Genomic DNA, 17,081 nt, shown 5'->3' with positions numbered 1-17,081 from the left:
TCCAAACTATGTTTTGTATTTAAAAAAATTCTCAAATGGTCATTTTATTAAATATGAGTATCAAACGAATCAAAACATTGTATGCAAATTCACTTCTTATGTTTTTGTGAAATACTGAAATTTTCACTAAATATCGTATTTTTGAAAATACTAAAATTTTCTTTGTTCGCATTATGAGTATCAAACGGAGCGATGTTTTGTACGCATTTTCACTTTTTTAGAGTTTTTTTTAATCTAAATTTTTCTCAAAATACCGTGATATTTTCAAAAATACTCAAATTTTGATATTTTTCAATACGAGTTCTAAACAAAACGAAATTATTTATGTTGTTTTCATTTTTTTTTTCAAAATATTTTAATGGACTTAAATTTCCACCAGGAATTGTATTTTTATAAAATACTTAAATTTTCATTATTTGCAAAATGAGTATAAATTGATGTTAAATTTTGTATTTATTTTTTAAGAAAAAAATACAATGAAGTCACACAAAAAAAACTTAAATTAGCACAAAATACTGTAAAAAAAAATTGTTTGAAATTTGTATGAATTATTACTTTATTATAGTTTGTTTGTTTAATACTCAAGTTTTCACAAATTGCCGGATTGTTTTTTTTCAAAAATACTTAAATAATAAACGTTATAAATATACACTTTTTTTGTGAAGTTTACATTACAGAACACTATAATTAAGTAAAATGACATGTGATTTCGCTTCGCTTGATTAAAAAACAAATTTGAGTACTTCGCAAATATAAGGTATTTTATAAAAAAATTGGAATTGAAAACATTTATGCAAAATTGTATACAAAAACAGTAAAAGAATAAAAAAAGTGTTTCCGAAAAAACTTAATTTTACCAATAATTAACTGTCATTTTGTATAACAAATCCACTACGACAGATTTTGATAAAAAAATATTCTAAGGGCGTAGAAAATATTCCTCAAAGTTTATGTCCTCCCCCCCTTCAAAATCGGTTCAAAAAATCAAATGATAAAACATATTTTTTAATTTCAAAATTTTAATGAAAACAGAAGTAAAATTAGCTATTTTGGGTGTAGTACAATTCCGTCGAGCAGTACTGTAAAAAGTTTTTTTTTTCGACGAAAAAAAACTATCAGGATTTGAAAATATCTATCAAATGCCTGATTGATTGAAGTTGTGCGATACAGATCATCTAATTTAAGTGTTCTTTTCTAGATGGTCAAAAACTGAATTTTTAACGAGTTTTTTTTTTAGTTTGGGTTTGAAAATCAACTGAATATTTTAATTAACAAACAAAATTAACAAAAATTGTCAAAAAATGACATTCCCAGCTCTGCCAAGCGCCAACACTGGCTGCTTTACGGCGATAAATATGCTTTGTACTGCTATAGCCATCCAACAAAGGTCGGAATTCCAGCCTCACTTTCCGGGGTGGTCATTTTCCCCCACTCCCGCGCTACTTTAAACTTCGTGAAAAAGCGGTGGAAAACTCCGACACTTTCAGAGAACGGTCCGAACGGGCGCGGTGCTGCCTTCACTCGGACGACACCGGGGCACATTTTAATCCTAATTCCTGTGGGACCGATTTCAACACACTTTATGACCGACACCTGTTTTCATACTTAATATTTGCGCTTTGTCTACCGGTTGGGCGGTATTTTTTTTGTTTGTTTAAGGGGTAAGAGGTGTGAGTTGGTAGATTTATGGCTTTTGGAAGGTGAGTTGAAGTTTCGAACTTGTTGTGGTGTTTTATTGAAGACTGATTTTCAAGTTTTTTCAAGTTACAGCGATTTTTTGTCTAAGTTTGATTTAAGGGAAATGAGAATTTCAAAAGAAAATTATGTCAAGTTACAATCAGCGATAAATCTAATAAAAAAGATTTTTTTTTTAATATTAAAAACGCTGCTCAAAGTTTCACACCAAACTAAATAAGCTTTTCAAAGTCATCACTCTGACCCCAATTGACAGCCTCCTCCCTTCTCCAACTCCTCTCCCCCCTCCACCATTTTCCGTCATTCACTTGCCGGAATGTTTATGACCGCTAATAAATTCACTCTCGAAACATCACTCATTTTCACTTTCTGCGCCCGCCGCCACACGTGTGCTATGGTACTTGCCCCTTTATGGCGGCAACACACCACAGCGGAGGGAAAACCGCGCCTGCCGGTAGGCAACCCAGCCTCCCCTGCAACCTCGTGAGGTAGTACTACACACTACACTTACTTTTATTTTGCATTATTATTATTGAAATAAAACTGGGAGCGAGTCGTGAGGGCAATAAATTTTGTTACTGGAAAACGAGCCCCTCTCGGAAGGCAGGCAGCCACACGTGGACACGTTTCCGTGGTGCAGAGCGCAACAAAAAAAAAATCACGACTGCGAAAATAAAAACGTGCCAAAGAGGTTGTTTCGAGAACAGGGAAGGGGGCACCGGGAATCGAACCTGGTATGTCCTGCTTGCCTGGACAAGGTACCGTTGGGGGAACATCTGTGATTTTTATGCCCATCAATATTTATAGAGATGTACTCCCGATGTTTGCCGCAGAGGAACGTGGCAATTTTTTTGCTCTAAAATTTTAAAATTTTCACAAAAATGTAATTTTTGAATAAATGTTTCTCAAATATAACGTAAAAATTCTCAGATAATTCCATTAAACTCAAAAAAGCTAGTTTCAAGATTCTTGCGCCTGCAAGGTAGACTCGCCGCACTACACCTTTTAACGCTGAAACGTGAGGGGTCACACCAGCTGCATACATCACGGCGCTTAAAAGGGACGCAGCTGCCGTCGGGGTTCGATTCCCGCGAGAGGGGCGCCTGAGGGCTATAAAATTTGCTCTCGCAAAACACAAAAATATATATTTGCAGTGTTTCTGGTTTAATGCCCGGCGACAACGGGCAAACAAAAGCGACTCCCATTCCATAAGCTAAGGTGAGGTACCATGTGGAGTGTGTTTTTTTTTCGGGGGAAACTCCGGATATGGATGGTTGATGTTGTTTTTACCTTTATGGATCGGGTGCTTCGATTGGTTGGAGAGTTAAAAAAGACTGCATTTGTGTGTCCCGAGAGGGGAAAGTCTCTGAAGAGCAGTTCTGTTGAAAGCTGTTTCGGTTTATCAATATTTTACGATAATGGTGTTTGGCAAGAAACAAGAAACAAGAAACAAGAAACAAGAAACAAGAAACAAGAAACAAGAAACAAGAAACAAGAAACAAGAAACAAGAAACAAGAAACAAGAAACAAGAAACAAGAAACAAGAAACAAGAAACAAGAAACAAGAAACAAGAAACAAGAAACAAGAAACAAGAAACAAGAAACAAGAAACAAGAAACAAGAAACAAGAAACAAGAAACAAGAAACAAGAAACAAGAAACAAGAAACAAGAAACAAGAAACAAGAAACAAGAAACAAGAAACAAGAAACAAGAAACAAGAAACAAGAAACAAGAAACAAGAAACAAGAAACAAGAAACAAGAAACAAGAAACAAGAAACAAGAAACAAGAAACAAGAAACAAGAAACAAGAAACAAGAAACAAGAAACAAGAAACAAGAAACAAGAAACAAGAAACAAGAAACAAGAAACAAGAAACAAGAAACAAGAAACAAGAAAAACAAATTTAACAAATTTAACAAATTTAACAAATTTAACAAATTTAACAAAAACCCAGAGAGTGTCGATAAAGTAGATTTTTTATTTTCGACAATGATTTTCGCTCACCGCGGGGGAAGTGAAAATTCCACGAAACAACCGTAACATGTGCCGGCCATCATTTTCCAGGGGGGGTGGAAATGTCCCCGGGTCGATTGCTGTATTGGTCGAATTTGTTTGTTTTTTTTTGTCTTCCTCTCTGAAGAAAGGTTATGAAGTCATTTTAACAATTGAGAAATGAGGTATTTGGTGGACAATTTTTTAAAGGTACGTAACAAAAAAAATGGTAGGTAATTCAATATCTGACAACACTGTCTAAAAATATGAGCATTTAAATCTGGAACAACACGAGAAAGAGCGGATAAGCATTTTGACAGCTAGAACTATTTTGCAAATTCCAAAACAATATGTAATTTTTTTTTCACAAAACTCGATATGAACAACTATAGCTGGTCTCCACGGCTACCTTTCAACACTGCGGGTTTTGAGAAATATTTGCCTGTTACCTCGGAATTTGCAAAATAGTTCTAACTGTCAAAATTATTATGCGCCTTTTTCAAATGTTGCTCCATATAAACTAACTTGTATTGATCAAAAATAGCTCTAGAGCATTGCCTTGGCGTTCTCATTTGCGAGATTCCTACTCGTAACTCGAAGGCTTAATGGTTAAGTTAAGGGAATTGCAAACCTCTTTTTACACCTAAGCTTCCATCTACCCCGGGATTCGAACTGACGACCTTTGGATTGTGAGTCCAACTGCCTGCTAGCGACTCCACCGAGACAGGACCCAGGGAGACGACTCCTACACCTGGACTGAGCTATCCACCCAACATCTAGGTTAGACCGGGGCCAACATTTACTTCCCCATTCGACGGAAAGCGTGATCAGACTGGATGTTGAAAACATCTACAAAAATTACTTCCTGAATTATTTTGTTGACATATTGAAAAAAATTTTAGATCTGGCAACACTAGTCAAAGTTATCTTATCGTTAGTAGAATTTTCAAAAACATTGTAACTTTAAAAAACTCCACCTTATAACTATGACGAAAGCCCCATCAACCTACGAGTGATTTTACCTTTTTCAACTTTTTACTATTTAATGCTTGTGAGGCTGGGCGCGATTTTTTACGTTTTTGTTTTATTGATTGATGGCGGTTGCTGAAGTCCCGTTGGGAGCCAGAGTTATTGGGTCCAATAAACTGTGAGGCCATTTTAACGAACTGATTTTGGGGATGGATAAGCTGGGACTGAAGTCCGTAAACCTTTTTGGGCTTCAGGATATTTTCACAATACAGTCATCCCACATATTCGGAACACCCACAAATTCGGAACACTTTTATGATAATTTGTCAAAAGCATGCCAAAAGTAGCTTTTCTGTCGACCTTACTATTTTTAGAACCTTTATTTGGACATTATCTTGCTATTTCACTAGTAAAAGTAGAACTTTTTGAACAAAAAACTTCATTCCAAGACTATTTTGTCCAGAGCAGCAAAACACTGCCTCCAAATTGCCTGTTTCATAATTGTGGGATGTTATTGTGCCTCCCACAATTGTGGAACACCTGAATTTAACTGATATTTTCACAAAAAAGTTATCAAACAATGTATAAAACATCACTAAGCTTGAGTTTTGTTGGTTTCAGTGTGTAAAGTCATTATTTGGTAATAAATATGTACTCCTGGAGCGATTCAAAGTTTGTTTACATTCGTAAGAAAAAAGTGTTCCGAATTTGTGGATTTCAAGGGTCAAAGTAATTCTTCAAAAACTTCATATAAAAGTTAAAATTTGCAGATGTCCGATACAGTATTCGAAAGATCGCAAGAAAAGCTTTCAAATGAAGGTTAAAGCGAATCATTATGTTCAATTATCGATTTGCTATGATTTTTTGAACATTAGCCGATCTGGAAACCGTTCCGAATGTGTGGGATGACTGTACAGCAGAAAATAATATACTCTAACTTAGGTTGAATTATTAAAGTTATAAACTTAGAATCCTTACAAAAAGAGAAGTGCAACGTAGCACGATCAGAAATCGAATACCTTGAACTACAACTTTTAAGATCTTCAAACCTTCAATTTATCTTTTCTATCCCTAATCTAATCTAGAGTTGTCTCACTTTCTCTCACTTCATTGCGTGCATTATGCGCTTCTCACTCTGTTTTGATTCTTTCTCAACCTTTTTGTACCCTTAGGGGAAAGTGGGGCAAGTCGACCATATGGGGCAAGAGCAACAATCGCTCGTACGGCAGTAATTTTTACAATTTTGATTATTTCCAGTATGAGGAATTGTTGCTAGCAATGCAATAAGCTGATTTTACTACCACATAACTGCCAAAACGACGTAAACGCCCCTGGGAATAAGATTGAATAATAGTAGTTTATGCAACAAGTTGCAAAAAGAGGATTTTTTCAGCACGAGTCGTACATTTATCCAACGAGGTTCGTCGTTCAAGAATGACAGGAAAAGTAAGTAGTTTCACGACGGAATTGCAAAAAAGTTTTTTTCAAAACTTTGTTTTCTTATAATATTTTGAAAGTACATAATAAGGCTTAATGTTTGTTTTCAGGCTCATTTTATTAAAATGCTATTTTTCCTAAATCAGTAGTGTCCCTACCAATGACTTGCACCTATTATTAAGTATGATTTAACTTTTGATTATATTTGTTGAGAGCAGGTGGGGCAAGTGTACCATATGAATGTTTAGTATGGAAAAAAATATGAATTGCTGCAACAACATATTTTATTGTGAAATAAATACATAAAAGTACTTTAAAAACTGATAAACCATTGTTAAATCCGTACAAAATATAGTGATATCATGAAACTTTACTATTTTATTATCTTAGTAATAATTTTTTTTCGTGAAAACGATCAAATTTTTAAGCAAAATATAATTTTTTTATCACTAGTTGAGTAGAACGTACGGAAAATCAAAAAATTTAAAATCTATTTTTTACATTAAAAAAACAGGATTTAAAAAAACTTGTTTTATAAAAGTCTCAGTCAAAACATGGAAAAAGATGATTTTAAAAAATCTGACAGATTTTTTAACGTTTGTAATGGGTTATAACGAGCATTTCCTTAGCTTATTACACTTGCCCCACTTTCCCCTACTTGTTGTCGGTGTCCAAAAAGGGACATGATCATTTGCGATGCATTTGACGGAAATACACCTGTGGAAGAACTCTTCTTGGAAACATAAACTTCAACTCATAAACTCTATGTGAATTTCAAATACTTAGACTATTTATTTTATTTTATTGAGATGAAATCATTAACAATTTGCAACATAAGTTTCAAAATTACTTTCCAGAACAACTAAACCGTATTCTCCCCATCATCCACCGGATTCGTACAGCAGATGAATCCCTCCATCCTGGACTCCTCCGCACAGTTCAGCGGATCCCCGAACATTTTCATCGCAAACTTCCTGTCCTGCTTCAGATACTCTAGCACCTTATCGAACCACGCACAATCCCACCGATTCGTGCCTCCCATGGAGATATCCCAAACATTCTTAAACTTGCCCCTCAGCCCCACGATCTTGCTCAGCTGATTATCGTGCATGTAGAAGCTCACCAGTTGGGGAAACTTCCACTGCGTCACATCCAGCTGACTCAGCTGGTTGTCCGAGATGTCCAACGCTCGCAACTTCACGATCATAATCTGCTGCTCGGCCGTGATCGTCCGAATCCGATTCCCAGCGAGTGAAATCGAAAACAGCTCCGGCATTTCCATGAAGTCATCCATCGAGACGTGCTCCAGCTCGTTCCCGTCGAACGTCAACGACTTGAGCACCTTCAACTCTTTGACGTTCCCCAGCACCTTCAGTTTGTTCCGGGCCACGTTCAGGTGGGTCAACCGGTAGTCCGCCTCCGGGATGCGCAACTCCGCGATCCCATCGTTGGTCAGCTCCAGCGTCGAGAACCTACCCGAATCGATTGGGAACACCTCGATGGGGCTATTTCCGGGTTCAGCCATATCGGAGATTCTCAACTTGCTGATGTTGTACAAGCTGCCGTTGAGCAGTTGACCGATGTCCTCGATGGTGCCGTTGCGGATCCACAGGTCGTGATCCTCGTCGAAATGGGCGCCGGCGAGGGCGGCATCGTCCTCGTAGTCCCGGCAGTTGGTGTGGTGCACGATGAAGCCCCCCTTGGTGGAGAACTCGTCCTGGCAGATGTTGAGCTGGTCGGTGAGGGCGGAGGTCGCCGCTGCGAGGAGTAGGGAGCTGAGGAGGAGGCTTTTTTAAGGTTGATTTTTTTTAAAGTAGGTTCAGGATTTATACTTACAGTTGCAAGAGGAGCATCTTTGCCGATTGATGGACTGTCAAGAACTGATAAGGATCGACTTCAGTTCAAGTAATCTAGGCGAAACATTTCACGCTTGAATGAATCATTATCTCGCTTTAAGTTGTTGCACGAGCAGAAATCTACACTATTAAAGCTAAACCTCTCCGTAAACTCCCCTCCCTAAAGCAAAACTTTTCCTTAAAAGGTCAAACCAATTAATAACACGAAATTATCTCCCCAACTCATTCCTCATCACGGAAACCACTTAACCTGGTAGAGAGCAAGGCCTCTTAAAAGGGCTCGAACTTTCTTAAGGGAGGGAGGCGTGCGATGACCAATCTGCCCTGTGGCAACGCAAAAGATCAAGAAAAAACCCCCTCCCACCCTAATAGTGGCCCAGTAGTAAACATCCTCACGTGGAGCGTTTCTTCCTTTTTGCTGTAGCCTTAAGGTAGAACAAACAAACGATTTCTCCAGTGCCACGCTCTTCACAGCTCTTCTCCTTTCACTCCCTAATGTTTATTGCATTATCTTGTATTTTATGACTAAAAGCTTTTACACCATCACCACCACGATTTCTTGCGCACCTTGGAGGGAAGAAACCGAAAATGGTCCAGCCAAAGTGGACATTCGGTGTCTCTCGGTAGACCGGGAGTTGGGGAGAACCTGAAGGTGGTGTAGCTTTAAGGGGTCAGCTGGCGATCAGGGTTAACTCTTCTTGTAATAGAAACCATAGTTATGTATTTCACAAAAAAAAGGTTCCCTGAAAATTGAAACTTCATCCCTGTCTACCTTCACCTTCACGCTGGTCACTTGACCCATAAACTGTTCTAACCTCTCAAAGCCACATTCACACTCCATTCGACCCAGCAAGCAATACCACAGTCTCCATTTCAACACCTCTTTCCAGTGTGAAAAATCACCTTTTTTGCTCAATTTTAGTCCACAACAAATCCATTTCGGGCCACTTTCTCCCGCACGCAAAACTTTCTTCCAGCTTTCCTTCCCCTCCGAACCTTAACCGAAGAGGTGTCGCTTCTCTTAATTAAATAAATAATTCACCATCCCCCATCATTGAGGGTTCTCCAAATTTCGTTAATGGTCACCTTTTTTGGCCAAACGACAAAAACGAGATTCCAGCTTTTCATTACCTCGAAGCCAGGACTCCCAGGGAAAAAAGGTGAAAGTGTTTATAGTTTTACGACCGTGCTCCATCCCGTTCTGCAGCCCATTCCTGTAGGAAAACTAAAATCCTCTTCCGGCAAACCACTGGGAAATTAACTTTTGCCTCCGATAGGCAAGTTGCGTCTGGTGAAAAGGAGATTAAAATTCGAATCCTGCTGATGGACCTGAAAGTGGGCCGAAAACCACACGATAGATTATTTTGTTCGCTGGCTCCTGTCCGAGGTGATTTTTACGATTCGAGAGCTAATTAAAGCCGAAATTTTCGGGGAGGTTTTTGGATTTAACCATTTTTTTCTGGAATAACGGAATTAGCTAAACATGTTGCTGATCAAATCAGAAGTTCAGGATGGAACAGAAAAAATGCAATATTTACGTTATGTAATTATTTTATCCTTTGAACTTTGAAATCATATCTGGGTAATTATCCTTTTCGATTTGCCTGAAACTTTGTCATTAGGGGTAACTTTTGTCCCTGATCACAAATCCGAGGTCCGTTTTTTGATATCTCATGACGGAGGGGCGGTACGACTCCTTCAATTTTTGAACATGCGAAAAAAGAGGTGTTTTTCAATAATTTGCAGTCTGAAACGGTGATGAGATAGAAATTTGATATCAAAGGGACTTTTATGTAAAATTAGACGCCCGATTGATGGCGTACTCAGAATTTCGATAAAACGTATTTTTCATCGAAAAAAAAACACTAAAAAAGTTTTAAAATTGCTCCCATTTTCCGTTTTGGAACATTTTGGAAATTTAATGTACTTTTTGAATCTACATTGACCCAGAAGGGTCATTTTTTCATTTAGAACACAATTTTTCATTTTAAAAAGTTGTCTCATTAGAACTCCAATAACTCGGATCTGGGGTGTCAAAATTGCATTTTCTCAGTGAGAAAAATGTTCGGCATGAAATTTCCATCAAACTGCATGTATTGGTTTTACTGGGAAAAATAGGCTACCCTAAATTAAATGAGCATTTTTGAAAAAAGTTTCGAAAAACTGGGATTTTTTAGCATGAGCATGAGCATGAGCATGGTTGACTGCCAATGAGCTGCTTCTCCGTTATTGACAGATCAGCTGAAGTTAAACAATGAATCAAAAATGATCAGTGGGAGCCAACCATCCGTTCACTGTTTAACCTCTGAAGATCTCTACATTATTAGTCAATACCGGCGCCCTCCCAAGAAGTCTGCAGTTCAACGAAAGGGAGGAATGTTAGTCCGATAGTTGAAGTTGCAGACTCATCAAGCACATAGTTTTTCGTTATATACTTGTTGATACCGCTTGAGACCGTTGAATCCACAGCATCTCCTTCAAGCATCACGTGATTATTATTTTTTGGGCTAGTAGGATAAGGTATTAGCTTTTCGATGCCTCCCGAGCTACGACGCTATGGGGAGGACTCTCATAACAGACCCGTCGGCGAGCCTTCCGAGCAACGATGCTATGGGAAGGTCTTTCTGGTTAACACACAAACTCACTCTCACACAGTTATTTTGCTCCACTATTATCTCAACGATCCAAATTGTCAGTGCGTCTTTCGTTCATTATATAGAAATGGCTATTTCACCGCAAAAAAAATAAAACCCTATTCGAAATATTTAAACACAATCCACCCGACGCCGTGCCTTCCGATCAACAATGATATAGGAAGGGCTTTGAAAATCACAAAAGAAATCACTTTTCACTTCGAATATTTTTTACGACCACGCGCTCCCTTTGCCAATTATGCACTGATGACGCTGCATTTTCAGAGGGTAATTTTCTCCTCGCGGCAAACAATACTCGACAGAAATGTGAAACGAAAGGCAAACACAAAAAAAAACACTTTTCACTCCGAATATTTTTAACGACCACTGCGATTTTTTCGTCATAAATTCGCCTGGGAGAGTCCAAAAACTTAAATTTTGGTCCAATATTGATAGTGCATAATCAATGGACAAAAACCTATTGTTTGAAGATAATACACACCTGGTCGAAACAGTTTTTGTTTTGATTCCAAGCGATTTTAGAATAAAATTTCAAAAAAGTGACTTTTTTCAGCGAGAAAGTATTTTATTATTTTTTCTTGTCTAAGAAAACATTGTTCTTAACAACATAATCTATCATTTAAGAAGAGAGCACCTGAAATTCCCCGACATGACCTCAAAATGGGACAGGCTAAATGCACAGTGATCCAGATCGCAAAATTGGTGACTTTCTGAAGCTTTGCTGTCTTCAGAATAGTTGTTGCAAATAGAAAGGAGCAACTATTGGCTTGATTAAAAATTAGGGTGGTTTACGACTAGGGTGTTTTGGCAGGAATATTTTTGATTTTTTTTGTCCTCTGAGCAACTCTCTACGAAATCGGCCGATTTCGACCATTTTTATTTTTTGTATTTTTTTATTTGACTCAAACTTTGTGGGGGCCTTCCCTATGACCAAATAAGCTATTTTGCGTCATTGGTTCACCCATACAAGTCTCCATACAACTTTGGCTGCTTTCCATACAAAAATGGTATGTATGTAGGTATTGTTGAGGACTTTTGAGAAAAATAGGTACACGGAAAAAAAATTTGCAGATTTTTTTATCAACTTTTTTTTCACTAAAACTCAATTTCCCAAAGTACGTATTTTTTGATTTTCGAGATTTTTTGATATGTTTTAGGGGACAAAAATCCGCAACTTTTGAGCCATAGAGAAACATGGTAAAAAAATCTGCCGCCGAGTTATGATTTTTTGAAAAAATAGTGATTTTTGGAAAAAATTGAAGTTTCATGCAAAAACAAGTTTGACATTACTTTTTAATGCAAAATTGAATTTGCAATCAAAAAGTACTTTACAGATTTTTTGATAAAGGGCTCCGTTTTCAAGATATAGCCACCGAATATTGAATATTACGCCCATTTAAAATGCTAGCCTTGATTTGAAAATTTTCAAAATATTTTTTTCGAAAAGATTGGAAAATTTCACGAATGTTTCATGTATTAATATTGAAAACCTTCAAAAATCAAGTTCAAGAGAAAGTTGAGGTACAGTCATCCCACATATTTCGAACACCCACAAATTCGGAACACTTTTGTGGTAATTTGCTAATAGGATGCAAAATGCAACTTTTCTGCCGTCCCTGTTATTTTTAGGACCTTTATTTGGACATTCTCTTGCTATATAACTAGTAAAAATAGTTCTTCTTGAACAAAAAACCTCATTTCAAGACTATTATATCCACAGCAGCAAAACGCTGCCTCCAAATTGCCTGTTCCATAATTGTGGGATGTTATTGTGCCTCCCACAATTGTAGAAAACCTGAATTTAACTGATATTTTCACAAAAAAAGTTATCAGACTATGTTTGAAACAACACTAAGCTTGAGTTTTGTTGGTTTCAGAGTGTGTAGTCATTTTTCGGTCTATACATCAATCGAAATACCGCAAAAAAAAGCTTTCATATGAAGGTAAAAGCAACTCATTATGTTCAATTATCGATTTTCTATGATTTGTTGAACATTGGCAATTCTGTAAACTGTTGCGAATATGAGGGATGACTGTACTTTTATAAATCTTAAAAACATTTTTTTTATTTATTTTTAGCCTATTTGGACTTAAGCGTCAAAACTTACAGCCAGTTTAACTTTAAAAAGATGCAATTATCATTAAATATCAAATAACTCGAAAAAGCGTAGGCCAAATTTTAAGCAATAAAATACTTTCGAAAAGGGAGATCTAGCAATACAAACTCTGATTTTTGTCCTATTTAAAAAAATAATGTAAAATAATCTCATGAATCCATTTAAACCCAATGAGATTTTTGAGTTTCAAAATTGCAGTCGGGATCGATTAGCCCAAGTCTTCAAAAGAATTTCACTTCGGATAATCGAATCACAGAAAACATATTTTTTTCGTTGTTTGGTTTTATATGGTTGTGCTCAAATATCACCCAAAAAAGTGTTTGTAATCTAATCAGACCAGATTAGATTAGATTAGATATCACCCAGAAATGTGATTTGGACATTTTTAAACCGTGTTGGCAGTGATGATATATTGGAAAATGCATTTGGTAATGTAACAGACAATCAACCACTCAAATTTGACTAGAATGGGTTCGCAGAATTCGAATATGATTATGCAAAAAAACCCGTTTTAATCTCACCAGGAGTGTGATAGAGCCTTTCTTACTAAATAATATAACTTCTTTCAATTCATAACATCGACTTTGTTTATTTATAACGTCAGCACAAAAGAAAGTGACATGATACAAAAAATCTTAAGATGAAAGCAAGGTATTATAAATGATGTGTTTTCCAAAAGAAATTGAAAACGCAATTTTTACCAAAAGCTAGTGACGAAAAGCTTAGAAAGCTCCTATTGGAATCCAATGAACTCTGTTAAATAAACATAAAAATCATGACAAAATGAAGCCTACTTAAAGGCGATTTTAGGAGCAAACGGGAAACAAATTGTTTGTAGCCGGATGAATGTCCTAAGTCACAAAAGTTTTTGTATAAACATTGGACAGTTATGCAAAAACGGACAGGGCAAAAGAAACCGAAAAGCTACGATATCTTACATACTGTAGGAAACATCGGTAGACAAGCTACTACAAACGAGTATATCTCGAGCCAAAAACTATATGCGCCAGCATTCTCGCGCCAGTATTCGAAGCTCAACTTGACAACTTGGCGACGAAGCGTCGAAAATCTATGCAGTGCGATTTTTTCCGATTAAGATTCATGTTGAATCGTCATATTTACGAAGATGAAAATGATGTCCAGCCATAAAGTAAAACTTATACCTTTCTTTAGTAAGAATGGCAAAAATGTCCAAGAATTTATTATTCGAAGTTCATGAGAAACCTTCGGGTGAACAACTCCGAAAAATCGAACATTTTGTTTTGAAAATCTGCCTGAAACCTTGTCAAAAAAAAAAAAAAAAAAAAACAAAGCAAAAACAAAAATGATCTAATGCTTTTAAAACTTTGAATAGCCATTTCATAATGAGTGGGTAGTCATTATTTTTTTCTGAACAAATATCAGGTGAGAGTAATGTGAAACAGATAACTAAATAGTGTCAAGTGTTCGACGAGGTATGAATATTTATTGTGTGTGTAATTAGCACATTAATACGTCTTTTTATTGTTAGTTTTTGAAAAAAAAAATTGTATTCATTAATTTTTAAGACTTTTCCTCCTGCACGAAACATTATAACTTTTCTGATTTTTGAAATTGTTAAAATATTATTTTCCTATCAAATTTTATAATTGATAACAAAACCAAGTTAGGTGCTTGATTTTACAATATTTATTTATATGCTATAAATGACAATTTATTATTCAAGAAAGTAGTAATCAGTCATAGTGAAAGCTAGTTTAAGTAAAATGTTCACCACAAATAGATGTCATTTGCTAGTAGTCCTAATCTGCTTAGGTGGAACAAATTGCAAACCATTCAAAGTCTACTGGAACATTCCAACGTATTTGTGCAAAAGCTACGGAGTGGATTTCACCGACGTAACTTCCAAGTACGGAATCATCCAAAATGAAAAGGACGCGTTTAGAGGCGAAAAGATTGCGATCCTGTACGAACCCGGGCACTTTCCAGCACTTGTTAATAAAAGTGATGCCCAAGTAACATTTTAAGCTTTATCAAAGCTGTCACAACCGCTATAAAACCTATCAGCCAAAACCAACATTAAAACCCCTTAGTCGTAACAAACTCCCCAGAACCTTGATAAACCCCACTTAAAACCCAAAAGGACCTCCGCAAAAGGTTGTTACGGCCTATTTATAAAACCTACATAGGAGTTCAAGGCTTTACAACTGAATCCTAACAACATCCTCAAAGCCTTGATAAAACCTTTGTTAAAACCTAGTCAGGAGTTATGGAAAAATGACATTTCATACGTCTTCAAACGTCTTATGCCAAATAGGTTTTATTTTGGCAAAAATAAGTCTTCGTCTTGCCAAATGAAATTATGGAGATGGTTGTCAAAAATGGCGATGATAAATAAAAGATATTGGAGGTAATCCTAATAATTTGAAAGCTTATTTCTCGCAATTGGTGGCTCAAATTCAGCTGCGGTTGAAATTTTATTGATAAATGTAGGGGAGATAGAGCCAAAAAATTCAACTCGCTTCATCAAAAATCAATATTTTGTAATCATACTGTTTAATGTAAAAAAATATTTTATTGCAATTCTTTGAAAAAAATGTTCAAAATATTTTTAAACATCTATCGCTATATTAATCATACCAAAAATTCAGCATAAATGTGTGTTTTCATGAAATTTAAATCAAATTTTTCAGTTTTTCATTTTTTTCAATCAAGATGGCGGTCAATCATATTCAATCAGAGCACGCGTTTAGCGCCATATTTATGCACTGCTATTTGGCCGCGATAAATGCTCTTTTAGGAGCTTATGGGTTTAAGTGAGCTTTTTACATGCCTAATGGCACTTGACAGCTACAACACCCTAGGTTTTAACAAAGCATGCGATAAAACCGTTTGGCATGGCATTGCCATCTGGTTTTCAAGCCTCTATTAAAACTTTCATAAAACCTTATTGAAAGCCAGTCGGCTTTTATTTCCACCCGGTTTTATGTCCGAGGCATAAAACCCTGTTAGAACCTACTAATTAGCTCTTGCTTGTTGGTTGCGGTGAATGCCCAAATAAAACTATTAAGCAATCAAGATGCTACAATAAAACCTCAATAAAACTTGGTGGTGGCTAGTTGGTTTAAAAATGTTACTTGGGTGGGATGGAAGAACATTACGGAGGTGTTCCCCAGAAAGGGGATGTTGAGGATCACTTGAAGGCGTTCGAGGAAGTTTTGAACAAACAGGTTTTAAAGGATTTCGCTGGTGTTGGCGTGATTGATTTTGAAATGTGGCGTCCCATTTATCGACATAACTTTGGATTGCTGAAAGTGTACAAGAATTATTCGGAGGAACTTGTGAAGAAAGAACATGCAGATTACAGTAGCAAGGTGTTGGAGGAAGAGGCTGCGAAGCAGTACGAACCTGCTGCCAGGGAGTTTATGAGCAGGACGCTTGCGTTAGCGAAAAAACTACGACCAGGTGCGTCTTGGGGATATTACGCCTTTCCGTATTGCTTCAATATAAATGGAGCTAAAGATGGGAAGGAAGATTGTGCCAAGCAGATCCAGGATGAGAACGATCAACTCCAGAGTTGGTTGTTCAATGAAGTGAAGATCATATTCCCGGCAGTGTACCTGCAAACTAATTTGGATCTTGAAAATCGTACGAAACTGGTCGGTGGTCGAGTAAAGGAAGCAGTTCGGGTCGCTAAACTAACCAAGGCTGATCCATTACCGAAGGTTTTGACTTACATGCGTTTTGTCTACACGGACAATATTTCGAAATTATTGGAGAAAGCAGATTGGACCAAAATACTGCCAGCAATGAAGGACAACGGGTCCGACGGGATTATTCTGTGGGGAAGCTCTGAAGACGTCAATACTAAGGACAACTGTGAAAAGTTTAAAAAATATATTGATGACATATTAGGACCGATCCTCAAATCTATTCAGAAATAATCGTCTCTCTAATGAAGTATAAACATATCTCAAATCTACAGGTCCTCTCCAAACAAGAAAATACACCTATTTATCCCAAACTCCACCATCAACCACCCAGATCGACTGAACTCCCGTCATTAAATCACGTGCTCAGAGAAACCAATGGCAACCAACCAACCTTCCAAGTGCTCAACCGATTAATTGCCACTTACGCATATAGACCAGGGAATGCCCCCACGAAGCAGTGCTGCCAGCCAAAACTTATCGAGTCTATAAATAATCACTTACCCCCAACCACCAACCGCTAAGAACCCATTTCTCACCCAGTTTCCGATGGTCGCACTATAAATAGAACTTCTAGCCGTGGTAAGACGACTCCGAGCGCTCTTCTTACACGCTCAAATTATCGTGATAATTATGTGTCATTATACGGCAATGACCACACCGCTTGGTG

General features: G+C 37.0%; 2 protein-coding genes across 3 annotated transcripts; one reads left to right on the top strand and one right to left on the bottom strand.

The window, feature by feature from the left end:
• Positions 1-6,867: 6,867 nt before the first annotated feature.
• On the bottom strand, positions 6,868-7,995 carry LOC119765597 (leucine-rich repeat-containing protein let-4-like). Of its 2 annotated transcripts, none has more exons than XM_038249829.1 (2): positions 7,932-7,995; positions 6,868-7,870 (listed from the first exon to the last, which is right to left on the bottom strand). In XM_038249829.1, exons 1-2 carry the CDS (start codon positions 7,946-7,948, stop codon positions 6,958-6,960), a joined length of 930 nt encoding a protein of 309 aa, XP_038105757.1. In that variant the 5' UTR covers positions 7,949-7,995; the 3' UTR covers positions 6,868-6,957. The 2 variants fall into 2 exon arrangements, with proteins under 2 accessions (XP_038105757.1, XP_038105756.1); XM_038249828.1 differs by having other exon boundaries at positions 6,868-7,882; positions 7,932-7,957.
• Positions 7,996-14,467: 6,472 nt separating this feature from the next.
• LOC6052958 (hyaluronidase Tab y 2.0101) lies at positions 14,468-16,645 on the top strand. Its single transcript, XM_038265764.1, has 2 exons — positions 14,468-14,709; positions 15,844-16,645. The coding sequence occupies exons 1-2, from the start codon at positions 14,468-14,470 to the stop codon at positions 16,643-16,645; spliced, it is 1,044 nt and encodes a 347-aa protein (XP_038121692.1).
• The last annotated feature ends 436 nt before the right edge of the window (positions 16,646-17,081 follow it).

The sequence above is a fragment of the Culex quinquefasciatus genome, chromosome 1 (assembly GCF_015732765.1).
Source record: "Culex quinquefasciatus strain JHB chromosome 1, VPISU_Cqui_1.0_pri_paternal, whole genome shotgun sequence".
NCBI lineage: Eukaryota > Metazoa > Arthropoda > Insecta > Diptera > Culicidae > Culex > Culex quinquefasciatus.
Note: the sequence above shows the minus strand (reverse complement) of the source record. Positions and strands in the feature narration are given on the sequence as shown.